This window comes from Rhinolophus sinicus, chromosome 14 (assembly GCF_057876585.1).
Source record: "Rhinolophus sinicus isolate RSI-liver-muscle chromosome 14, RSI-T2T, whole genome shotgun sequence".
NCBI lineage: Eukaryota > Metazoa > Chordata > Mammalia > Chiroptera > Rhinolophidae > Rhinolophus > Rhinolophus sinicus.
Window position 1 is genome coordinate 117,954,201 of NC_142514.1, and position 27,938 is coordinate 117,982,138.

The window sequence follows — 27,938 nt, forward strand, 5'->3', positions numbered from 1 at the left end:
TAAAATGAATTAATTAAAATTTATTTAAAGCGATTAAAGGTTGCTAGTGAAATATACTAAGCAGATCCAATAGTGGTCAAAGCATTTGGCAAAACTTATTTTTAAAGTGACATTTTCAAAAGCAAAAGAGAAGGAATGAAAATGGAGAACCCAATGAATAAACCCCAAAATAAATTGTACCAATAAGTAATTATATACATTTCATTTAACACTGAAGTTTGAGGACTTGAAAATGTATTTCATATTCAATATATTTATTGAACTTTTCTATATTGCATGAGATTCTCAATAAAGCATATCTCAATAAAGTGTATCTCTATTAATTTTCCAAATATAAATATAAATATTGTTGGAAAACAAAGAATATACTCATATTAGCATCAAATTGTAAAATAAACAAAATACAGAAATAAAACTTCAGATTGATCAAATAAAATTAATTGCAAAATCTTCCAACTCCATTGCCAAATCCATTATTTACAAAGATGTTTTCTATTTGTCTATTATTTTCTTTCTTTATAAAACTAGATCATCTCTCTAAAATTGCGAAATTTGAGTTTAGATGGAGTCATTATCTCCTCACCATCTCAATTATTATGAAAAGTCAATTTAACCAATATAGAAAACATGTAAAGATAGGAAGCATAATAGTATTCCTCGTTATAAAGAGCTACCTACACATATCAATCTCCACAAGAGAAATAGAAGTCACAGAAAAAGAAATCACTTCAAGTTATTTGGGATCTATTGCTATGGAGGAATCCATACTAGGGAGGAATCCAAGCCTTCCTCCTTCTCTTGTTCTTTTATTTTCCCTTTCCCATTTACCTCTTCTCTGGTCTCTGCTTTTTTGTTGTCCACATTAAGGCTGGCTTTCTACTCTAGTCTCTCAGTCAATTGGCATCTCCAATTAACAGCTTCACTCTGAGTATTCAGTCAGTTATCGTTCTGCACAAATACTTGCCATTGTCCTCTCCAAGGTCTTGAGCTTTATTGGTAAAGATGAAAACCAGTTTAATAAAGAAACAGAAGGAAGGAATGAGGGAAGAAGTTAATTAACAGGTAAGTACGTAGTACAATTATAAAAAAGGGACATTTGTAAACGGATGAAAAATATTTTTTGAGATTAAAATCTTTAAAGAATTCTGAAGTAGCTCTGAATACAGCTCAACTTTTCTCCTGGATATCTTTCTTCTATGCGATGGAGATTAAAACTGTTCATATAGATTATAGGTAAAATTCAAATTTAAAATTGAAATACATATGTACATACCAAGGGCAATGAATTAGGTGGGAAATATGACATAAAGATGGAATATACAATTTTCAAAACGTTGCAAATTATCCCAAACCCTGGTATATTATATATGAGCAAAAATAAGGATAGTAAGACTTATTATGTCATATTTGCAATAACTATTTTATAATTGTGTGAAACAACATATGTGGAGGGAGTGACAAAGGAAAAATAATTGTGAAAATAATCTTGATCTAGCTGGACCTGATTGCCCAGGAATCAGATTGCTTCCTCACTGCCATCTCAAGGATGTCCTTCCAGAATGCAAGAACATCTTTCTTGGGCCTTAGTTATATAAATAGTTGTATTTCTCTCTTAAAGCTTAGTTAAATTTCAGAAATCAACACATTCCACTCAGAAAATGGGAAACACTAATAATTGTTAATGTTAAAATACCTAATATTTTTTTAAATAGTTTTATTTTCTAGATACTAAAAAAAAATGTTAAAATATGAAATAATTTTTAAAATAGTTTTATTTTCTAGATACTAAAGATTATATATATATATATATATATATATATATATATATATATATATATTGAATCATACCTGTGTCCTCTTTAGTTTCATACATAATTTCTAATACCCATAGTTGAAAACATCTATCTATAAATGGGAAGCTTTCTATATATAGTTTAGTTCTACACATAATTTAGACTGATCAGTACAAAATAATTATTTTCCCCTTTTTTTCTAGCAGTAACTCACTTTTATTTCAAAATTGATAGTAGAGGAAAATGGATGTCTAGTGAGAGAGATTGCACATTGTGTAGGAATACAAAAGATTTTAATATATGATGTTTAGAAAGGTACTAGTAGTTGAATTCAGCAGTAAAGAAAAAGCTCTTTTTTGGTTCCCTTCCTAAATTTACTCTATGTGTCTAGTTACCCCTGACTAGAGCATTCTCTACTAATAAATACTATCTGCAGGGAAGCTGGCTAAGAATCATGATATTAAAGGTAGAAAAGATCATAGGGATTTTCTAGTCCAATTGTTTTAAAGCCTTAAAAGGTCAGGTAGAAAACAGAAATGACGGGAGCAGAGTGTGTATACACAGTAGATAGTGATCAAAGCCATCTCTCCATTTATGGTTTCAATGTCATCTCCTTCCCATGTCCTCCAGGATCTCACTCCTTCTTCCCCCTGTATTTTCAACCTTTCCATTTCCACAATTTCCTTCCCCTCACTCCATACACATTTTCAAGTTGCTCTCTTCTCACAAGAGAAATAAAATAAAATCTTTCCTTGACCTTGTAGTTTTTACTGTTTTCTTCCCTTTTCAATCAAAATTATTGAGTGATCTATTTAATCTTTCTTTCTTCCAGAGTACATGTTAAACGTCTACTATGTGCTTGGCCTTTTGATAGATGATATATATCAGAGCAAGTCTTTAAATACTATGTCATGTTAGTTTCTGAATTTACACAACTAATTTAAATCAGCTTGTATAGGTGATTTAAACCTATAACTTATTTTATAGGTGATTATTAACTTAAAACATATCCATTTATAAGTTAATGTCAGGGAAATCATCTAAGATAGGGTTAAAATTTCCTTAAACCTAGTATTTACAGTAAATTTTGTGACTTTGGGGATATGAGTTTTATTAAACTGAAGTGACAGGGTTCTAACAGCAGTGTGTTGAGGGATGAATGATAGGTAAATATGTATGGGAGATATGTTCCCACAGCTATCTATACCTCCCTTGTAATGCATTTAATTTCACTTCCTTGTTTAATTGCTCTTGTCTTCCATACTAGAAGAAAAACTCCATGAGAAAAGCTACTGCGCTGTATTATCAGCTCTTAGCACAAGGATAGATCCAAAAGCACTGCAAAAGCTTTATACAGGGAAATGACATTGAACCACAATAGGAAATAGGCTATTCCTAAATTACAGCCTGAAACAAAGTGCGTCAATTACCAATTAAACCAAAAATATCAACATTTTTCATAGGACTTAAACAAGACCCTGACTCTCATAATACAATATTCAAAATGGTCAGAATACAATCCATAATTACTCCATATTCAATGAATTAGGAAAATGTCAACTTGTATAGAAAAATATAATCAGTGGATGCCAATACCAACACAGATGTTGGGATTATTAGACAAAGACATCAAAGCAGCTAATATAAAAATGCTCAAAGAGGTCAACCCACATTCTTTATAAATTAATAAAAGGTATAAAGTATCATCAAATACATATAAGATATAAATAAGTTCCAAAAAATTTTTAGAACTGAAGAACACAATAACTGATTGATAGTAAATGAAGGTGAAATAAAGATATTCTCAGAAGAAGAAAAACTAAGAAAATTCATGCAAATGGATCGGGTCTTTAAAAAAAAAAATGATTATGTCATAAGAGTGGTGGCGTGAGGTGAGCCTCTTGAAATCTCCCCTGGAATTTACAACAAATTGAACAACTATAACGCCACAAAGTACTCCTTGCACAGCAGACAGGCAAGACTAAGAGGAACACAACTGAAATCACCTAAAGTTGGGCAAATTGGGCAAGTGGGGTGGAGGGAAGCAGGAAGTGTGGAGACACAGGGCTGGGTGGGAGCAGGACACAGACATAGCTCAGAACTCCGTGCTCCCTAGTATTGCGAGAGGGAAGAACTCGCAATACTAGTGCTCCACTTATGGCCCACAGTCCTACCTGAGGGGTCAGCATATAACACGGCTGAACCCAATGGTCATGGCAGAGACCTTGGAGCAAAGACTGAGGGAAGAAGGCTGAAAACGGTGGTTTAAGCCCTAACTGCCAAGCAGAGAATGGAAGACTTAGGCACTGAGCCTAGCTACCCCATCCCTACCCTCCCAGAGTTCACCCCGCCCCCACCTGCTCAGTGCTAGAAGTGGAAAAATAGCAGTATCAGATCAAAAGAACAGAATATTTGCAGTTCTCAGAACTGTGGTCTGTAGACACAGACTCGCAACCCAACAAGTTCAAGCGAAGGGGAGGCATCTTTGGGTTCAGGACTGGCTGTAGTGGTGGTTGCTGCCATTGCTCTGGGCCACTGCTCACAACTTACGCAGACCCTGTCCACAACTATCTGGGTGGACCCCTGTAAAAGTAAACGGAGCTGTTGAAACACACAGGCTCTGAATCTGGTGCAGGAAGAGCTTTGGAACTACAGAAGCTCTCTAGATCTCCCTACGGAGGCAGCGCCCTATGACCCAGGTGAACTGTTAACAGAGGAGAAGCCCACTTCCAGGGAATCCCCCAATTGTGTAAGAAGCTGGAATACTGCAGAGAAAACATAACACTAGAGAGTGAGAGAGAAAAAAAAGGTTGCAGTCGGAGAGAAAATAAAACATTCTTCCAACGTGTACTGGAAAACAAAAGAGAGATCTTCCTATCAACCTGTTGCAGAACCCACTCCCGTAGATGTCTAGGAAGAGAAATAATAAAGCATTAATTGTCATGAATAACCAAGGCAACAAGAGAGTTCAGAAAGAAAGTGAAAAGTCTCCAGAAAAGGAACTTAAAGATATGGAAATATGTGACGTGAATGACAGAGAATTCAAGATTGCAGTTCTGAAAAAACTCAACAAGATGCAAGAAAACACAGAAAGGCAGTGCAATGAACTCAGAAACACAATCAAAGAACAACATGAACATTTCAACAAAGAGATTGAAAGTTTTAAAAAGAATCAAATAAAATTACTGGAGATTAAGAACTCAAAGAAGAAATTAAGAATGAAATAGCCAGCTTAGGTAGTAGAGTTGACTAGATGGAGAAAAGAATGAATGACATCGAAGATAGAAACCTGGAAATGACATGGATGGAAGAAGAAAGAGACTTGAGACTTAAAAGAAATGAAAGAACTCTACAGTAACTTTCTGACTCCATCAGAGAGAGCAATATAAGAATAATGGGCATACCAGAAGGAGAAGAATGAGAGAAGGTGACAGAGAATATATTCAAACAAATTGTCGATGAGAACTTCCCAAACTTGTGGAAAGAACTGGAACCTCGAATCCAAGAAGCAAATAGAACATCTAATTACCTCAATCCCTTCTCCAAGGCACATTGTATTGAAGCTGTCTAAAATCAACAACAAAGAAAGAATCCTCAAGGCAGCCAGGGAAAAGACGGTAACCTACAAAGGAAAGCTTATTAGAGTATCATCAGATTTTTCAGCAGAAACTCTACAAGCCAGGAGGGAGTGGAATCAAATATTCAAATTATTGAAAGAGAGAAATTATGAGCCAAGAATAATATATCCAGCAAAGATATCCTTTAGATATGAAGGAGGAATAAAGACCTTTCCTGACATACAGAAGCTGAGGGAATTTTCTAATACACGACCTGCACTACAAGAAATACCAAAGGAGGCTATTCGACCACCATCAACAGGGACAATTTGTGGCAACCAAAACATAAAAAGGGGGAGAGTAAAGGCCTGAACCAGAATATGGGAATGGAGAAAGTAAGCATGCTGAAGAAAATGGAATACTCTAAATATCAAACTTTCTTTTACATAAACTTAATAACAACTCAAAAAAAAAAAATAGAACTGAAATATATACTGTAATAAAAGAAGAAACAGAGGGAAACATCATAGAATATCACCACACAGAAATAATAGACAACAACAAAAAGGCAAAGAAACAATGGAGAGACAGTCTTACCAGAAAACTAAAGATAGGACGATAGGAAATCCTCAGATATCAGTAATCACCCTAAATGTAAATGGACTGAACTCACCAATAAAAAGGCACAGAGTAGTAGATTGGATCAAAAAACTAAACCCAACCATATGCTGTCTCCAAGACACGCATCTCAGCTACAAGGAAAAGCATAGACTCAAAGTGAAAGGGTGGAAATTAACATTCCAAGCAAATGGTATCCAGAGAAAAATCAGGTGTAGTCATACTGATATCAGATGAAACAGACTTCAGGGTGAAAAAGGTAACAAGAGACAAAGATGGACATTTCATAATGGTAAAGGGGACTATACAACAAGAAGACATAACAGTCATCAATATTTATGCCCCCAATCAGGGAGCACCAAAATATACCAAGCAACTGCTAACAGAACTAAAGGGAGAAATTGACCAAAACACAATTATACTAGGAGACCTAAATACATCATTGACAGATATGGATAGATCATCCAAACAGAAAATGAATAATGAAATAGTAGTCCTAAATGACACATTAGATGAAATGGACATAATTGACATTTATAGAGCACTTCATCCTAACACATCAGACTACACATTTTTTTTCGAATGGGAGTAGATTTTTGCAAACAGTGCTTCTGACAAGGGGTTAATATCCATAATATACAAGGAACTCATGCAACTCAACAACAACAAAAACAAACAACCCAATTGAAAAATGGGCAGAGGACCTGAAAAGACATTTCTCCAAAGAGGACATACAAATGGCAAACAGACATATGAAAAAATGCTCCACATCACTAATCATCAGAGAAATGCAAATAAAAACCACAATGAGCTATCACCTCACCCCGGTTAGAATGGCTATCATCAATAAGACAAATAGTAAGAAGTGTTGGAGAGGCTGTGGAGAAAAAGGAACCCTCATACACTGTTGGTGGGAATGCAGACTGGTGTAGTCGCTATGGAAGGCAGTGTGGAGGTTCCTCAAAAAATTACGAATAGAATTACCGTATGAGCCAGCAATCCCTCTCCTGGCTATCTACCCAAAAAATCTGAAAACATTTATACATAAAGACATGTGTGCTCCAATGTTCATTGCAGCTTTATTTATGGTGGCCAAGACATGGAAACAATCAAAATGTTATTCGATAGATGAATGGATAAAGAAGTTTGGTTGCATTTTTATACACCAGTAATAAACTAGCAGAAAGAAAAGGTAAGAAAACAATCCCATTTACATTACATCAAAAAATAAAAATAACTATGAATAAATTTATCCAAGGAAGTAGAAGACCTTTAGTCAGAAATTGTAAGACTTTGAAGAGAGAAATTAAAGAACATATAAATAAATGGAAATATATATCATGCTGATAGAAAGAAAGAATATGTTTATTAGTATATTAATAATTTGAAATTGCCATACTACACAAAGCAATCTATGGATTCAATGCAATCACTATTTTAAGTACCAATGGCATTTTTCATAGAACTAGAACAAATAACCCTAAAATTGATATGGAACCATAAAAGGCCCTGAATAGCCACAGCAATCTTGAGAAAGATGAACAAAGATGGAGATATCGTGCTACTTGATATAAAATTATAGTACTACATGGCCATAATAATCAAAACAGCATGGTATTGGCATAAAAACAGACACATAAATTAACAGAACAGAATAGAGAGCCCAGAAATAAATCCATGCCTATATGGTCATTTAATCTATGACAAAATAATTAGGAATTTACATTGGGGTAAAGACAGTCTATTTAATAAATGGTGCTGGGAAAACTGGACAAATACATGCAAAAAAGTGAAATTGGACCACCTTCTTATACCATATACAGGAATAAACTCAAAATGCATTAAAGATTTAAGTGTAAGACCCCAAACCATAAAACTTCTAGAAGAAAATATAGGAAGTAAACTCTCAGACATTACCCAAGTAATATTTTTAGTGATATATCTCCTTGGGTAAGAGAAACAAAAGAAAAATAAAAAAAGGGATTACAGCAAACTAAAATACTTTTTCACAGCAAAGGAGACAATCAACAAAACGAAAAGATGTTCTACCGAATAGGAGGAGATATTTGTCAATGATACATCTGGTAAGGGGTTAATATCCAAAATGTATTAAAAACTCATACAACTCAACACCAGACAAACAAACAAAGAAGCCAGTTAACAAATGGGGAGAGGACCTAAGCAGACATTTCTCCAAAGAGGACATACATATGGCCAATAGACATATGAAAAGATGCTCAATGTTACTAATTATCAGAGAATTGCAAATAACTACCTCACTCTTGTCAGAATGACTATCATCAATAAATCAACAAACAAGTGCTGGTGAGGATGTGGAGAAAAGGGATCCCTCATGCACTGCTGGTGGGATTGCAGACTGGTGCAACCACTGTGGAAATCAGTATGGAGGTATTTCAAAAAACTGGAAATGGAACTACTTTATAACCCCACAATTCCACTCTTAGGTGTCTATCCAGAGACATCCGAAACACTAATTCGAAAAAATTTATGCACCCCTATGTTTATTACAGTGCTATTCACAATAGCCAAGACATGGAAACAACCAAAATGCCCATAGGTACATGACTGGATTAAGAAACTGTGGTACATTTCTACAATGGAGTATTACTTGGCCATAAAGAAGAATGAAATCTTACCATTTGCAATGATATAGATGGACCTAGAGAACATTATGCTAAGTGAAATAAGTCAGACAGAGAAAGACAAATATCATACGATCTCACTTACATGTGGAATCTAAAGAGCGGAATAAATTAACAAACTACTCAGAAACAGTCTCAGAGATATAGAGAAAAAACGGAGAGTTGCTAGATGGGATGGGGGTGGGGATGAGGGAGAAGGTGAGGGGTTTAGAAAGCACAATCTGTAACCACAAGATTGCCACAGGGATACAAAAGATAGTTTGGGGAATAGAATCAATAATGTTGTAAAGATTTTATAGGGTATCTGATGGACACTTGTCTTATTAGGGGAGACCAATTCATGGATGGTGTAGGTGCCTCACCACTGCAGTGTACACCTGAAGCTGAAGCTGAATAAAATGAATGTGAACTATAATTTTATATATATATATATATATATATATATATATATATATATATATGTATATATATATTATATATGTATATATTATAGATATATACACATATATACACACACACATATATATATATACATATATATACATATATATATATATATATAGTCACAGGATGTGGAATATAGCATAAGGAATAGATTCAGTGGAACTGTAACAGCTATATACGATGTCAGAGGGGTAGTAGATTGGGGGAGGAGGGTTATCGGTTTGTGAGGAGTATAAATGTCTAACTATTACATTGTTTTGTACACCTGAAACTAATAAAAAAAAGAAAGCAAAAAAAAGTCAATTGTATTCTTATATATTAGCAACGAACAACTGGTAACCATAATTTTTAAAATGCCACTTATAATAACAATTATTTGGGTATAAATCCTATAAAACATATATAGGTATTTCACCCAATGGATGAAATAAATTAAAGAAGATCTAAATCAAGACAGATATACTGTGTTTGTAGATTAGAAGAACACTCAGTATCATACAGATGACAATCTCCCCAAATTATAGATTCAATGCAATAGAAAATCCCAGCAAGGTTTTTGTACATAAACTGATTCTAAAATTTATATGAAAAGGCAAACCACCTAGAATGACCAAAACAATTTTGAAAATAAAAATAAATAAAATTGGATGTCCCATGCTACCTGATTTTCCGAATTACTATAAAATATAATAATCAAAATAGTGTGATATTGGTAAAGAAATAGATATATAAATCAATGAGGAGAATAGAGGCAGAATTAGACTCAGACATATATAACCAACTGATTTTTTCCTACAAAGATTCAAAGACAATTCAAAGGAGAAAGAATCGTGTTTTCAGTAAAGGGTATTGGAACAATTGGACATCCCAAAACAACAAAATCAAGTTGGACTGAAATCTCACATCTTAGGCAAAAATTAACTCAAAATTAACCATAGCGCTAAATGTAACACTTAAAACTATAAAACTTCTAAAGAAAATATTTGTGGTTTGAGGTTAGACTAAGATTTCTTAGATATATCACTAAAAACAATTTAAAAAAGTAAAATTTAAAGGAATTTTATTTCATTAAGATAAAAACATTTGCTCTGTAAAAGACACTTTTAAGAGAATGAAAAGATAAGTGACGGAATGAAATTCTTCACTAATCACATATCCAATGAAGAGGAGTATATATAAATAACTCTCAAAACGCAGCAAGAAATAAAAAAATATGCCAAAGACTTGAACAGACTCTTCACTAAGAGGGTATAGATTACAAATAAATGTATTAAAAATGTTCAATATTATCAGCCATTAGGGAAATCTAGAGTGAGAGACCACAACAGACCTATTCAAATGACTAAAATAGAAAAATACTTACAATGGTCAAGTAGGGATAAGCATATGGAACAACTGGAAATCCCATACATTGTCAGTGGTTATGCAAACTGGAATAGACACTCTGAAAAAAAGAATGACAGTTTCTTATAAAGTTAAACATAAACTTACCATATAACCCAGTAATCCCACTCCTACGTATTTAGTCTAGAGAAATATTTATAAGAAAATTTAACTTTATACAAGAACTTGTACACGAATGTTTACACCAAATAATCACCAAAAATTGGAAACCAAATATACTTCATGAGTGAATTAATAAGCAAGCTGTGGTGCATGTATAAAATGAAATAGTACTCAGAAAAATGTTTTAAGGAAAGAATTATTGATACATGCAAAAACTTATACATCTTAAAGGCATTATGCTGAGTGAAAGATGCCTGCCTTAGAAGGTTACATACTATATGATTCCATATTGGGGAAAAAATAAAACAATAAGAAAAAAAACAGACTAGTGGTTGCCAAGGGTAGGGTTGGGGGAGGGAATGACTACAAAGGGGTAGCACTAGAAAATTTTAGGGGTACTATAACTGTACCCTAATTGTAGACTGATTACATGATCTATTTATGTGTTAAAACTCATAAAGCTCTATGGCAAAGAAAAAGTCCATCTTACTGTATGCTAATTTAAATAAGTAAATTTTAAAATACTTGAGAGAGAAATTGCTGGATCACAGGTTAGGCATATGTTTAATTCTTTAAAAATGTCCACACTTTTCTCTAAAGTGGTTTGATGTTGCGTTTTATTTTTTTTACCAACAATAAATAGAAGTTGTGGTTGCTCCACATTCTTAACAAAATTTGGTATTATTAATCTTTTTAATGAGAGCCATTTGAATGGGTGTGAAACAATATCTCATTATTGTCTCTATATAAATTTTAATAGCTGCATAATATTCCATAATTTGGCAATCTCACAATCAATTCAAACCACCCTCTAGTGAGTTTTTGACTCTCCCTTTCTATCTGCTCTCTTTTTTCTAGAATTCATTGCCTACAGACATGTATTAATAGGTCCTTCTAGACAATATATGTGGGCTTATTTTAACTGTTGTCATTCCAGAAAAAAAAGTTGGTAGAGAAAGTAGGATTGAAAACAAGTCTTCACACCATACTCTGCCATTTATTCAATTTTTAGGTGTCATAGTTACAGAATTTTGAAGCTTCAAGGAGTTTTAGAGATCATATTATCCAAACCCTTCATTTTATAAATGAGCACATGAAGCCCTTAGAGATTACATTGCCTTGCCTGGGTCATACATCTAGCCAATTTCATGTTTTAGAGTTAAGAATCACATCTTCAATGTTATCGTGACATTTACTGGGAAGAAATTTTAATGAATCAAAAATTACTTTTAAGAGCATTTTCCAAGAATGCATTCATTCATATGACAAATATTTATTGAGTGCCTCTCAATGCCAAGCACCATGCTAGATTCTGAGGATGTGAAAGATACAGCCCACATCTGAAGAAACATAGTGTCTAATTGAAGATAACAAATGTTATCTCCTTCAATTCTGAACTAGATGTCATGTGCTGTGCACAAAACACAGCACAATGTGGAAAGTGCTCCAATAGAAAAATAAATTTCTCTAATTGTATTGGGAGAGTAAAGGAAGGCGTCACAGAGGAAGTGATATTTGATTAAGGCTTTGAGTAATAGGAACAATACTTTAAGATGAGATATCAATGGAATTGTGGAGAACTTCAAATTTTTAAACCAATATTACATATAAATACAGAAACTACACACAATCATTTCAAATACAAACTAACTTCCAAATCTCTTGAGAGGCAAGAATAATTGGTGACTTTGAAAGCTTTGATAAATGTTTTGGCAAAAAAAAAAAAAGGAGGTTGGAAGGCATCCCAGTAGGAAAAAAGCAATTTTTTTTGTTCAGATATCCAAATCATCATGAATTTTGGATTAAAACGCACACACACACACACACACACACACACACACGCACATACACACACAATAATGTAGGCACAGATATCTCAGTGGCTTGCACTTAATTCTAAAAAGGCATTTATCTAAGTCAGACAGAAAAAGCAGAGAACCATGTGATTTCACTGATATGTGGTATATAAACCAAAAACAACAAAAGAACAAGACAAACAAATGAGAAACAAAAACTCATAGACACAGACAATACTTTAGTGGTTACCAGAGGGTAAGGGGGGTGGGGGGTGGGAGATGACGGTAAGGGGGACCAAATATATGGTGATGGAAGGAGAACTGACTCTGGGTGGTGAACACACAATGGGATTTATAGATGATGTAATACAGAATTGTACACCTGAAATCTATGTAATTTTACTAACAATTGTCACCCCAATAAATTAAAAAAAAAAAAAGGCATTTATCCTAATTGAAGTTGAGCCAAGTAAGGTGACATAGACTGGTTTAGTACTATAATCAATATATAATAATATTAATTGGACATCCCTAATTATATTCTTAATTGTTATGTTTCTGCATGGCAATTAGCCATAAATATTAAACGATCATATGTTTCATGATTTTTCGTATTACTTTTGCCCAATAAAACCAAGTATTTCTAGATTCAGTTAATGAAAGGAAAGGGGAGAATAACAAAGCAGAAAGTTCATAATGTCTCTCCTAAAAACTTCATATGAATTCAAACCAGCTCCTCCACTTCTCTATCAGTAAGTATCCAGACTTGGACATCCAGGATCATCATCATCGTCATCATCATTTTTATTATTAGTCACAATCTAATGAACACTTAGCACATATCAGCTAGTATACCAAATTTAGTATTTCAATGTATTCCTACATTAACCTTACTAGATATTAACTAACTCATTTTGAAGATGAGGCAACAGCAGTGCAAAGAATTTAAATAACTGGTCTAGAGTCTTATGACAAGCAAAATAGAGAAAATATTGTAAAGTAGGTTTCAACTTCCAGTAAAACCTTGGTGGCAGCTCAGTTATGAATCATTCCACTTCTCCAGAAGGCCACAGGAAACAAGGACAATAAGAAAAATGCAAATTCAATTTTCAACAAAGGTGGAAGACAGAGAAATCCCCTCCAAACTACAAATTTTGTGTATAAATCCTTCCCAGTACAGAATAAGTAGCAGAACCTAGCATAAAACTGTGATGGGATCTGATAAAAGTCAAGGGAAGAGTAGGAGAGCCATGAGAAAATAACTAGCAGATCTCAAAAGTCATCAACACATAAACAAACCCTGAAGAGGGTCGGACCCACTCTGAAAAGGAACTGCTATGAGCAGGGTTAAGGAACACAGTGGGAGGAAGAGAGAGAGGGCTCACAAGTTACCCAGGGATGGTAGATCATAAACTCATCAAAAATACATCTTCTAAATTTAAGGGGGAGCCCCCAAAGGCAGGCTGTCCCTTGGTGGCAAGGGCAGAATAGAGCCCGCAAAGGTTCAGATGTGGCAATAGAAACCTCCTTGAGCCAGTTCAAGAAGTAGAGGAGACATGATGGTTTCACAGAGCTCCATCGCTACAAGAGGTGGGACGCTTTGAGTTGTAGAAGAGCCAGATCACCCTAGTCTTTCCCTTTCTTCAACATGAGCTTCTTGTAAAAACCTAGTCTATAAAAATAAAACTTAATCAAGTAGAGAAATAGAAAAGGAATAAACACCATATCCACTCGACAATGTCATGTTTGTAAAACAAGAAAAAAGCAACAAAACATACCTATAGAGAGATAAATCACCAGAATATTGTCATCAATCAGAAAAAAACTGTAAGCCAAAATTTATTGGAGAAATAATGAAACAAATACTATTCTGAAGGAAGGCCACAGAGCAAAAATACAAAAACTCAGGAAAGAAATGGCCAGAAAATAGTAGGTGATCATGTGACAATAGGAGGAGGTGAATCAAGAACTTGAAAAATTCAGGTAAAAAAATAGAAGAAAAAGGGCCAAAATTTTTTCAGAAATCAAGACTAAATTTGAAGAGAAATAAATACAGAAAAATACTTTGACAAAATTCACACTTATTCTCATTTAAAAATCTTGGAAAAAGAATAACAATAGGAAACTGTTATTCCACAAACTATAGGTTATGTGCACACAGCAAAGGACTGTGCAGTGATAAATATTAATGAAAAAGATCTATATGAACTTACATGAAGTGATTTCCAGAATATGTTATTAAGTGAAGAGAGCCAGCTTTGTATGTTAAATAAGAAGAAATGCAAAAAGCAAATTTATCTGCTTATGTTTACAAAGAGAAACACAGGAAAGATAAACTGGAAAACAAAAATATTGGCTACCAATAGTGGTTGGCGTGAGGGTGAAAGGGACAGAGGAAGGCATGACATTTCTCTAAATAAGTATAATTTTTTTTATAGTTATGATTTCTGGAGGCATGTTAATGTTCTACACATTCTAGATATAAAAATAAATCACCAACAAGTGGAAGGACAAAAAATTAAAACTAAAACTGAAAGCAAACTGATACCAATGTATACAACTATATTTCAAATGAATAACATAATAATACTGGAAACAAAATAAAAGAACAAATCCCCAAAATTTTAAACACAGTATTTAACTAAAGCTCTTCAGTTGGGGGAGGGGAGCAGATGGGAAGGAACAGCAAAAAGTTTTTAATTTTTGTAGGTATTTTTTATAGTGGTATGGACAAAAATATTCTGAAATTATTTTAAGTATACTGTTGGATTGAGGAAATAGATAAGTGACTTGAATGCTTTTATGTTATTAGGAACCAGGGTTCTTACTATAAAAGATGAGAGATACAAACAGAATGGAGGGTGTCAAGGAAAGCTCTATGCAGATTGATTAGATTTGGAGGTTCAAGTAAGAACTAGTGGTCTTTAATATCTGCATAGAAAAATAACTAGATTATATATTAATTTATATATACATATACAGATCATATACATATATTATATATACCATAGATTACATATGCACATGCATGCACATATGTGCACACACACACACACTCACATTTCTCAGCTCTGCTAAAAGGTCCTAGAAGCAAAGATGATACTTCAGCATCAATGAACACATTGCGTGCTTAGGTATTGGTTTCTAATTGCATTGTCCACTAAAATGGACCAAGTTTTCTCAGAAAAATGGATAATTGAATGGCTGGGACAGGAAATGCAAAATGATCCTAGAACATTAAATCGTAAAGAAAGCATTCAAAATAAACAATTGGGGCATGATAAAAGAACAAAGGAGATAGTATGCAGGAACTTCCACTGGCCAAATCTGAAAAGATAGAATGCTGTATTTATGAATGATATAAATTTAAAATAAAAACAGTAGAGGGAGAAAAAGTGAACAATAGAAATGCTCTATGACTGATCCATTGGAATCAGTGAGTCGAAGAATATAAGATGAACCTGAAAATCAAATGTAGAAGCATATTAAGTAATACAATGAAAAAAACTAGGAAACGTAACACTATTGATTTAAAGTTGTGGATGAAAGAAAGGGAGAAGGAGGAAGAATATACACCATCTGGAATGGATACATTATTTGAATTCTAAAATTAAAATTAGTTTTCTTTATAAGTAGTGTTCATCACTATTTCCTCATCTACACTAAAGTTAAGAGTTAAAGAGAAAATTTGTGGCTATTTACATGATTATAGTAGTTTTAATTCTTTAAAGTTTTTATTTTCAAAAATGTATTTAAAAGGCTATCTTATATCAAACATTTTTATAAGTACAGTATTTACTAATAAACTATTTCTCTCATTGCTTCATGGGTAAGGATCCAGACTTTGGGAAGAGAGATGAGAAGAATATGGGTAGAATGAAAACCAAAATCAACTGAAGGTAACTAACTATCTAGGAGAAGAGAGTGCAAGACTTCCTTAACGTGGAAGTCTTTTGTTACAAAAATGCAGGAATCAGGTTGAGAAGCAGCACAGGGATAGAGAAAGTCTGAGAAAAGAGGGGAGGGGTAGGATTCCCCATAGCAGTAAACCATAAATGACTGTTATAGTTTGAGACCCTCTCCTTCTTTTTTATTTCTGCTCATTAGGATTAGTGTATAAATAGGTAGCTAATTATGATGAGGAATACTGCTGTGTTTTCTATTTTCTAAATTTGGCTACGCTGTTTATAGTGTGATTTCACAATAATTGGTGTTGTAAAAAAATAATGGCTTCTTTTAAGCCTAGATTTCCTTATTTTCAATGAATCGGTTAGTTTATTTTTTTAATTTTTATAAAAGTTTATTTGAGCCAAACTGATGACATATGCAAGGGAGCAAGCTCTCAAATGCTCATGAATTGGGAAGTTTAAAAGAGAAGTAAAAGTAATGGAAAAATGAAATTTGTGATACATTTGACTCACAACTAAAAAATATCTGCAGTTCCAGAAACAGTCTGTCATCAAGCAAGAATTTTTTATTGTTACACCTGAATTTGCTCTTTGTATTTTATTTATTATATATTTTGCAAGTTATATGGATTATATGTATATACTCTTTGGGGGGTGGGGGCGGAATCCACTCCAATATCCTTTTCAATATTAACAATACTTACATGTAGTATAACTGCAAAACTAATACAGAAAGCATTCCTTTATGTTTCATATAGTATAGCTTTAAACTTAAAATTATCACAGTTTCTTATTTAACCTCAACTATACAATTACTACCGATTGTTTTTGTATATGTTATCAAAATTATCCAGAACAGCAATATATGCCTTTACCCTATCTTAGATTGATAAACTTGATGTTATATAATTATAAAAATTTTAAGATAAATAGCTGGTATTTATGACCTGTGCTCTAAAAGATCTGATTGCAGAATGTAGTAAAAGAATTACCTTCTGTTTCTTGATCTTAATGCTTGTTCACAATATCATAGTAGCGTTCTCCTTAATAGAACAAAATGAATTAATATTCATTTTAATATTTATTTAAATATGAATGCATATTCCTATTAAACAGTATCCATTATAGATTAACTCTGACAGACTTTTATCTTTAGTTTTATTTGCCAATCATTCATTATCCTATAACATTCGATATATAGACCTGTTGATAATTTGGAAAAATTCCTAAAAATCATATCACATTAAGGAGAGAAAGCTAGACTATAAAATTAAAAATAATATATTTCAAAACTTTAATACAAGTCATCTATTTAAATGTATGTAACTCCAAGGACACAGAAATGTGACAAACGCATCTATCCGTAAGTTCTGGAGGACTATATGCTAAACTGCAGACCCCAAGAAAGGAGGACCACAGCCCCAGTATTAGTGTACAAAATTGAAGAATACTTCAAGGGATATAAAAGGATATTTTGAGTCGATAGTCATTTTAAAGTATTAGATTGGGGAGAAACACATGTACATGTATGTATGTATGAAAAATAATGAAGGCAAATTGTGAAGGTTATATTTACAAGAATAAGTACAGGCATACCTCATTTTATTGTGCTTCACTTTATTATACTTCACAAATTGAAGACAAGACCCACCACTAACAAAATGATTACAACTCGTTTTATTATTATATTTCCTTTATTGTGGTGGTCTGAACCCTAACCTGCAATATCTCTGAGGTAGGTTTGTAGGCTATTAAACTCATTCAAACATTAGTGTAAAGTTCTTCCTCAGTTTAGATTGAGTGTCATTTAGGATTCTGAGGGAAATGAGACTTTGGTATAATATCAGATACTAGTTGTTGAATTCTCATCAGCCATATCCCTACTTCTAGTCCTCTTTAACAGAACCCCAATTTTATTCACAAGTTGGTGGCAAGTACACAGAGCAGTGGACTCAGCTGCAGGAGATGAATCACAATTAATCTAATCAAATTTCCCCTTGAGTAACTGGTTTAGCGGTGGGCAGATGACCTAGTTCTAGCCAATAAGTCTTGACAGGATGTTTGTGGGGTCAACTTCTGGATAAGGTTTTCTTCCTTGATTTAAAACAAAACAAAACAAAACAAAACAAAAAAAGATGATGAAACATGCCAGGAAAACTCTCTTTGCTCCTAATTTTGGATGTGCTCATATCAGACTGATGCCTGCAACTTCAGTAGCCATCTTTGGACAATAGGAAACCAAGCTTTTGATGCTGGCTGACTGGAAAGATGGAGAATTTGGAACCTTGAGGACATCACTGAGCCACTCATTAACCAACCCTAGAACTACTTTCCTCCTGATTTCTTGCCATGTGAGATAATAAATGTCTGTTACATAGGTCACTTTTTGTGGAGTACCCTGTTAGTTAGAGCCAAAATATATCATACCTGACATGGGTATAAAAAAGCAGGTATATGTTTGTGGGTGGTCAGTACATCTGTGGAGGAGCCTAAATAACCCAAGAATTGTATGGAGAACTGGATTTAGAACCAAAGGGAGTGTACCAAGTAGGTCAGAGAAGTGACCTTTGTGTACTCACATCAAGTGACAACTTTAAGCTATAATCATCCTTTTGTAAATACATAAGAATTCTAGTTCTCAAAGTTCTGTAAACAATAAAAAATTCCAAACTGAATCAAATCATAAGTCTGGGTGGTTCAACATGCCTTTCTGAATGTACTCATATTTCTGTGGCCTAAGATCAAGTAAATGTTTCTACTCGTACACTATTCCATGAACCTCATCAACTACTCAACACTTTGAATTGTAAAAAAATAGAGAAACACAATGTGTAAAGTGAAAAACAACACTAGATTTGATATCAGAAGCCCTCATATTGATTTATGGCTCTACAAATTACTAGGTCTATGATTTCAGGTTTCAATTTTCTCATCTGCAAAACTGAGATAATATTTATATCATGAAGTTTTATGAGCATTAAATGTGATAGTGTAGAAAATGTATGTATTATAAAATAACATACAAAGCAAAATGTTTAATGACACACTGTAGGAAGATGTTTGTAAATGAATGAATAATTCCTTCATTTACTATAAAAACTGGAGTAGACTTGAAAAAAGTCAATCACCTTCTCATGATTAAGGAAGCTTCATGGTTTCCTTTGCATGCTATGCCACTGCCATAGTGGAGAGACAAAAACCAAAAAATAGCTCATGCCAAAATACATGTATTTGTGGAGAGTTAAATTTTATTTTACTTTTTTATTTTATACTATTAATATAAAAATATGCCATTTAATTTTGAAGTTTATGATACAAAAACTAGACAGTCATTATAAAAGAGAACAGACAAATATTCCTCATGAATGGAGATTTTAAAATTCTAAACATGCTTTTAACAAACAAATAGTATATATATATATATATATATATATATATATATATATACTTTTTGTATATATATATATATATGTGTGTGTATATATATGTGTGTGTGTGTGTGTGTGTGTGTATATATATATATATATATATATATATATATATATATATATATATATATACTGGGTTTATCCCAGAAATATAAGGTTAATTTAACATTCAAACTCAATTAATGTAATTCACCACATTAACAAGCTAAATAAAAGAGAAAAACCATATGATCATCTCAACAGATCCAGAAAGATCATTTGACAAAAACCTACATCTAATCCTAATAAACCTCTCAGCCTAGTAGGAATAGTAGGGTACTTCCTCAATCTGATAAGGGAAATCTATGAAAAAATTTGCTGCTAACATCATACTTAATGATTAATGACTGAATGCTTTCCCCCACCTAAAATTAGGAAACTACCAAGGATGCTCACCCTCATCACTTCAATTTAAAAAAAAATGTATTTAACACTAGAAATGTACAACATAAAACAAAAATTACACATAATTATAAAATGGTCTCCAAAATTCCCTCCCAATAGTGTACATCATTTGTATCATTTCCTCCACTGGAATGTGGATGAGATTGTCAAAATGATGGATTTCACTCCCATGATTATGTTACATTTATGGCAAAAGTGAATTTGCAGATGTAATTTAGATCTCAAAATCAGTTTATTTTGTATTAATCATAATGGAAATTATGAGTGGATCTAAGTTAATCAAACAGAAACCCTTAAAAAGCGTGAGTAAATTTCTCCTGCTGACCTCAGAGACAATGGAAGCCACCATGAGTTAAAAGCTGCAAGAAACTGAATTCTGCTACTAACCTGAATGAACTGAAAGAGTGCTGTCAGACTCAGGTAAGAACGCAGGCTTGGCTGACCCATTTACTGTAGCCAAGTGAACCCTGAGCAGTGGATCCAGCTAACCCATGCCCAGACTCCTGACCCACATAAATGGTGAGGTAATAACTGGGTGATATTCAAGCTGCTAAGTCTGTGGTAATTTGTTTCTCAGCAATAGAAAACTTATCTAGGTACCATTCATAATAGCATCAAAAAATATGAAATAATTGGAGATAAATCTGACAAAAGATGTGAAAGACCTCTACAGTGAAAGCTTAAACATATTGCTGGGAGAAATTAAGCCTAAAGAAATGGAGCGATATATCATCTTCATGGGAAGATGGAAGACTTAGTGTTGATGAGACATCAATTCCTCTCCAAATCAATCTATGTAAATTCAATCCCAGTCAATATTATAGCAGGCTTGTTAGTAGAAACTGATACACTAATTCTAAAATTTATATGGAAATGCAAAGGACTTAGAATAAACAAAACAATTTTGAAAAATACTAATAAAGTTGGAGCAATAACACCAAGTATTCAAGACCTCCTATACAGCTACAGCAAGTAGACATAGAGATTGTCAAACAGAACAACGAGACAAATGGAGAATCCAGAAACACCCCTCCGCACACATATATGAATAACTGATTTTCAACAAAGGTACAAAGGCAATTAAGTGGAGAAAGGATACTCTTTTCAGCAAGTGGTGCTGGAACAAGTGGATATCCATATGCAAAAAAAAAAAAATGAGAACTTCGATGCATACCTACACACCTCATACCATATTAAAAAGTAACTTATATACATTGATATATGTATAAATGTAAAACTTGAAACTATAAAACCAGAAGAAAACAGGAGTAAACATTTGTGACCTTGGGTTTGGCAAAGATTTTTAATTTTGACACCAAAATCACAATTCATAAAAGTTTAAACTGATAAATTAAACTTTATCAATATTAAAAACATTTGACCTTCAAAGGACACTGTTAAGAGAACTTATCAGGCATAGACTATGAGAAAATCATTTCAAATTACATATGTCAAGATGGACTTGTATCAGAATTCATAATGAACTCACAAAATTCAACAATAAGGAAATAAAACTTCGATTTTTAAAAATCAAACAAAATATTTGAACAGACACACCAAAAAAAAAAAGATAGAGAGAAGGCAAATAAGCACATGAAAAGATGGTCAACATGATTAGTTATTAGGGAAATGCAATTAAAACCACAATGAGATACCACTACGTACCTATTAGGATTGTTAAAATTAAAAACACTGACCATACCAATTGTTGTCCAGGATATGGGAGAATTAGAACTGAAATATACTGTGGTGGCAGTGTAAAATGATACAACCACTTTGGAAAATGGTTTAGTACTTAAAAAATGGACACCTAATAATTTACCCAGCCATTTCATATCTAGGTATTTACCCAGGAGAAAGTGAAACATATGTTGACACAAAATTTCTACACACATTTTTATTGTAGCTTTATTTGTAATATCAAAAAACTGAAAACAATCCAAACATTCATCAACAGGTAAATGGATAAACCAACTCTAGTACATCCATACAATGGATTACTGCTCAGCAATAAAAAGAATGAATAACACATATTATAATATAGATGAATCTTAAAATAATTATGCTAAATGAAAGAAGCTAGATGAAAAAAGCATACAGTATATTATATAAAAATTTAAGAAATAAAAATGAATGTAGAACACATTTAGCACCCAGATATTCATGTCTAATATAATTTTCCATTAAATGGGTGATTCTAGACTGGGCCAGAACATAGACAAGATGAGTCTGGAGTATCTTGTAATGGAAGAAAAGAAGAAATTGGGTACACACACACACACACACACACACACACTCAAGAGCTCCTGAGACCCAAAGCTGAAACAACTTGAACAACAAAGTAAAGTGGCACTGAATTATAAGCCAAAGTATAAAATAAATATTCATGAGTCCATAGTGATATAAATAAAAGACTGAATAAATTAGTAAAAGAGGTAAATCTCGCATACAGGAGAATTCCAAATAAGTTATGTAGATACTCCACCCTAACAGAGGAAGAGCGTAACTCCCTACTCCCCTACACTCCCTTTAAATGTGGGCTGCTTATTAATGGCTTCCTTCCAAAGAGTGCAGTACGGAAAGAGGAAAAAAGAGTGTGCGGTAGAGACCCCTGACAAATACTACTTCAGTCAGGTAGTCAAGGTCAACATCAACAGCGATAAGTCATGTTGACAGTACATACTCTTGATGATGAATATGGCACTTTATTACTGTAATTTTCCTACCCCAAACCCATAGCCCCTTTCTAATCATGAGGAAAACATGAAATTCCAGTGGTGGGGCATCCTACCAAAATGCTTTACCAGACTCCTCAGAACTGTCAAGGTCATCAAAAACCAGGAAAATCTGATAAACTGTCATAGCCAAGAGGAGCCTAAGGAGATATAACAACAACGTAATGTGGTTTTCTGGATGGAATCCTGGAAAGGAAAAAAGACATTAGTAAAAAAAGATATGTATAAACTATGTATATTAGTTAATATAACATATCACTATTAGTTCATTAATTGTAATAAATATACCATATTAATGTAAGATGTTAAAAGGGCAAACTATGCAGAGGATATAGGGGAACTCTCTGTGCTATTGTTTAATTTCTCTGTAAATCTAAAACTGTTCTAAACAGTAAAGTCTAGTAATCAAAAAATTTAAAAAGCAGACACTCCTAAAAATATATGCATGTATAATTTGATACATATGATAAATCAGGTATGAATTTATAATTTATAAGGACAGAAGCAGATTAGTGGTTGTCTAGGATTAGATGGAGATGGGAGGGGATAGGAACAAGCATTAGGAAGGGATTAAACTGTGGCATGAGGAAACTTCTGGAGAAAAAGGTATATTTATCATCTTATTTGTGGTGATGGCTTCATTGGTATAACAAATGCCAAAGCAACAAAATGTACATTTTAAATATATGCAGCTTATTGTATGATGACTATATCTTAACAAAGCTTTTTTCAAAGTATAAGCAAAAACTTCCAAATTTGAATTATCTTCTCCCAAAATAAATAGTCTTAAGGAATATTTGGAGTCAGTCCCATAACACCTCAATTTAACCAGTGAGTTTTGTTTCACTCAAAGATTCATGTATTTGGGGATTCATTATTATTACCAATAATGCTAATCACCCAGGATCAAATTTCATGGCATGATGGCGATTTAGGACATGCTGTGCATCTTTAGTATTGTTTTCCCACTTCAAGATTTTCAGTCTTATGGAAACAACCTAGTCAGACAGCCTGGTTTGAGGGAATTTTTATAACCAATCAAAATTAAGCCAAATACAGTTTGTCACTTAAAATGAAATATAGTGCCAATTTTATAGCTACAACAACCTAAAAAAACAAATTCTAAGCCATCTTCTATTTAAAAATCGCACTTGTTAAACAACTGGCATTTGATCATCTGGGTCCAAATCTAGCTATGCTACTTACTATCTTTATAATATTGGGCAACTCTGTGCCTCAGTTTTCTCAACTATGAAAAGGAGATAATAGTATCTACTTCATGGAACTGTTGAGGGATTAAATAAGTTAACACATGTAAAGATCTTAGAAGACTACCTGACAGTGCTATTCAGATTCTACGGATTCTATAGCATCAGGGAAATGAAAATAAAAACCACAGCGAGATATCATTTCACATGCACTATCAAGGCTATAATAGAAAAGATATAATAAGTATTGTTGAGGATATGGAAAAGCTGGAACCTTCATACACTGCTGGTAGAAATGTAAAATGTGCAATCACTTTTGGCAGTTCCTGAAAAGGTTAAACCTAGAGTTACCATATGACTCAGCAATTCTACTCCTAGGTATATATCCAAGCAAAATCAAAATATATGTTTGCACAAAACCTTGTACATAAATGTTCCTAGCAACATGATTCATAAGAGCCTCCCCAGGTGATTTAGGGATCCAGGCTCCTTACCTCTAGTGGTTTTGCCCATCCTGGAGTCTTGGAGTCTTCCATTATACTCTCTACACCTGGCCAGAGAACCTGTAGGCATCAGCACACATAGGACCTTGAGGAATTTTCCAAATGACTAATTAATTCAGTTTTGAACATGGTATTTTTCAGATGATGTCAAGATACCGAATGATGTTGGGTTCAGCACAGAGATTGTTACTTTATGACTCTATCTCAAATATATTGCAGTACTTACCCCTCTCTACCATATCTTTATGAAGTAAGAGGTGCTTAATAAATGCAAGGATTATTTTTAAGAATAAAAATGTTGAGGGGAGAAAATAGCGCTCAATATCTCTCGAGAAACTTGCGATACAAGCACAGGATATAAGCTGGAGCTAAAGGAAGCTTTCCTTAAAATGCTCCTTAATAAAAATTGGAATGTATTCCTAGGGACAAATGAAAGTATAACACACAACATCCAAACTTCCCATACAGGTTGAGAGGTGTTATCAACTATTTTCCACTTCCAGACACACTGAGGACTGTCCAAGAGTAGCAGGACATGTTGGATATAGTAAGAGAAATTGGAAAAGTACTCACTGTTATGGAAGTCATAAGACAGTCTCTTTTATATTATTTAGGATCAACCTTCATACACTTATTCTCAAAGATAATCTTGCCAAAAATCCTCTGTATTAAATCTTTACAAAACTGAAATCTTAAAAATTCAGCTTCTGATAGAATCCATTCATTTTCCCCCCAGTTATATTGGCCATAATTCTTAATTGGTAACACAAAATCTAATATGCTTATGAAGTTCCATCCCACACCACCTGCTTTTCAGAGTGGATTCAGATTAGCAGTTGGGAATACCAACTCCAGAATTTCAGATCAGATCCGTAATAGGGGTAGGGAGGGACTTGGGGCGGGGCCTCCGGATGGGGAAGAGGCGTTATTAGAAAGCTGTGGGGCCAGTCTGCAACTGTCACTACTCGAGTTAAACCTTGTAATATTTTACTGTGAGAGGACCTGGTGTGTGAGCAGCATCCTCAATGAGAACTAGTTTCACTTGGCATTTGAGTGGAATCTGCAACCACAGGCGTTTCTTGGACTGCCCAGAAAAAGTGGGAGCTGCGGAGAGCACAGTCGCCAGCTATAGGGAGCCGGTAGGAACACTTCTCTTCTGAGAATGGGCTGTACTGAGTGGTACAAGTAACCCCAGGGTTTTAGTGAGAAGGGAAGTGGAACGCAGTCAGGGATTGAGAGTTATACAGCATGCACGTGTTTGAAGCCGGAGAAAAAGTCGGGAGATAGAACCGCGTGTAATTGCTTTCGAAGCCGCCGCCACTCGAGTGCCAGATTTGTGAGTACTGTGCGTCTCCCGTCCTCAGACTGAACTCGGAGAACTCTCCCAGTTAGGACACGAAATCCAAACAACTACCATCTCCTGCGCTCCGCACCTGACTCAGGGACGAAACAACTGACACCCCTCCCCTGACTACCAGGGCAAAGGCAGTAGCTGACCAGCACCGCCCCTTTCTGACCCAGGAGGTGGGATCCCTCCACCTCCAACCCCTCCCGGTCCGGCCAAATTCAATACCTATTTTCTCCTCCCGCTGCTCCTACATCCCCGACACCCCCTCCTTCTTCCCCGATCCCTCCTCCCTAGAGACAGGGGAGGAGAAAAGTGGAGTCAGGTCGTCATGACAGAGCTGAAGGCAAAGGCTTCCCGGGCTCCCCACGTGGCGGGCGGTGGGCCCTCCCCCACCCAGGTCGGATCTCCTCTGCTCGGACGCGGGGACTCTGGCTCCCTCCAGGCGAGCCAGAACTCGGACGCCTCTCCCGTAGTCTCGGCCATACCCATCTCCCTGGACAGGCTGCTCTTCCCTCTGCCCTGCCAGGAACAGGACTCGGACGGGAAGACGCAGGACCAGCAAGCGCTGTCAAACGTGGAGGGGGTGTATCCCAGAGTTGAAGCCACAGGGGGTGCAGGAGGTGGCAGCTCTAGACCCCCAGAAAAGGACAGCGGGCTGCTGGACAGTGTCTTGGACACGCTACTGTCGCCCTCAGGTCCCGGGCAGAGCCACAGCAGCCCTCCCGCCTACGAGGCCAACAGCCCTTGGTGTCTGTTTGGCCCCGAGCTTCCTGAAGAGCCCCGGGCTGCCGCAGGCACCCAGGGCGTGTTGCCCTCGCTCATGAGCCGGCCAGAGGGCAAGGCTGGTGACAGCTCCGGGGCGGCAGCTGCCTATAAAGTGCTGCCCAGAGGCCTGTCACCGTCCCGGCAGCTGCTGCCCTCGACCTCTGGGAGCCATCACTGGCCGGGGGCCGCAGTGAAGCCGTCTCCGCAGCCCGCTGTAGTGGAGGAGGATGGGTCGGAGTCCGAGGGCTCGGTGGGTCCGCTTCTGAAGGGCAAACCCGGGCCTCTGGGAGTCCCAGCGGCCGAAGGAGGAGCCGCGGCTACCGATCCTGGGGCGGCCGAAGGAGGCGTCACCCTGGTCCCCAAGGAAGATTCCCGTTTTTCCGCGCCCAGGGTCGCCCTAGCGGAGCAGGACACGCCAGCGGCGCCGGGGCGCTCCCCGCTGGCCACCATGGTGATGGATTTTATCCACGTGCCCATCCTGCCACTCAACACGCCTTTCCTGGCCACCCGCACCCGGCAGCTGCTGGAGGGGGAGAACTATGACGGTGGGGCCACGGCTGTCAGCGCCTTTGCCCCGCTGCGGGGCTCGCCCTCGGCTTTGGCCACTCCGGTCGCAGCCGGCGAATTCCCCGACTGCTCGTACCCGCCGGACGCCGAGCCCAAGGACGACGCGTTCCCACTCTATGGTGACTTTCAGCCGCCCGCCCTGAAGATCAAAGAGGAGGAGGAAGGAGCCGAGGCCACCGCGCGTTCCCCGAGACCGTACCTGGTGACGGGTGCCAACCCCGCTGTCTTCCCAGATTTCCAGCTGGCGCAGCCGCCGCTGCCTCCGAGGGCGCCGTCGTCCAGACCCGGGGAAGCGGCGGTAGCGGCGGCACCCAACAGTTCCTCTGTCTCATCCGCGTCCTCGTCGGGGTCCAACTTGGAGTGCATCCTGTACAAAGCCGAGGGCGCGCCGCCCCAGCAGGGCCCGTTTGCGCCACCGCCCTGCAAGGCGCCGGGCGCGGGCTCCTGCCTGCTGCCGCGGGACGGCCTGCCCTCCAGCTCGGCCTCGGCCTCCGCAGCCGGGGCAGCCCCTGCGCTGTACCCGCCGCTCAGCCTTAACGGGCTCCCTCAGCTCAGTTACCAAGCCGCCGTGCTCAAGGAGGGCCTGCCGCAGGTCTACCCGCCCTATCTCAATTACCTAAGGTGAGCGCTCCGGCCCGGCGCGCCCTGCGCGTGG

General features: G+C 36.1%; 1 protein-coding gene and 1 long non-coding RNA gene across 2 annotated transcripts in view; one reads left to right on the forward strand and one right to left on the reverse strand.

Moving 5' to 3' along the window:
• Window positions 1–27,619, reverse strand: LOC141572196 (uncharacterized). The gene is made up of 5 exons (XR_016018719.1): window positions 27,483–27,619; window positions 24,595–24,663; window positions 22,949–23,032; window positions 10,439–10,519; window positions 1–988 (listed from the first exon to the last, which is right to left on the reverse strand). It is a non-coding gene; the product is annotated as an uncharacterized LOC141572196 (long non-coding RNA).
• The window catches only part of PGR (progesterone receptor), a 95,976-nt gene continuing 93,473 nt past the window's right edge, over window positions 25,436–27,938 (forward strand). The window contains exon 1 of the mRNA XM_074335567.2: window positions 25,436–27,904. Coding sequence (XP_074191668.1) covers window positions 26,280–27,904 — 1,625 coding nt within the window. The 5' untranslated portion in view covers window positions 25,436–26,279. The remainder of the gene's footprint in view (window positions 27,905–27,938) is intronic.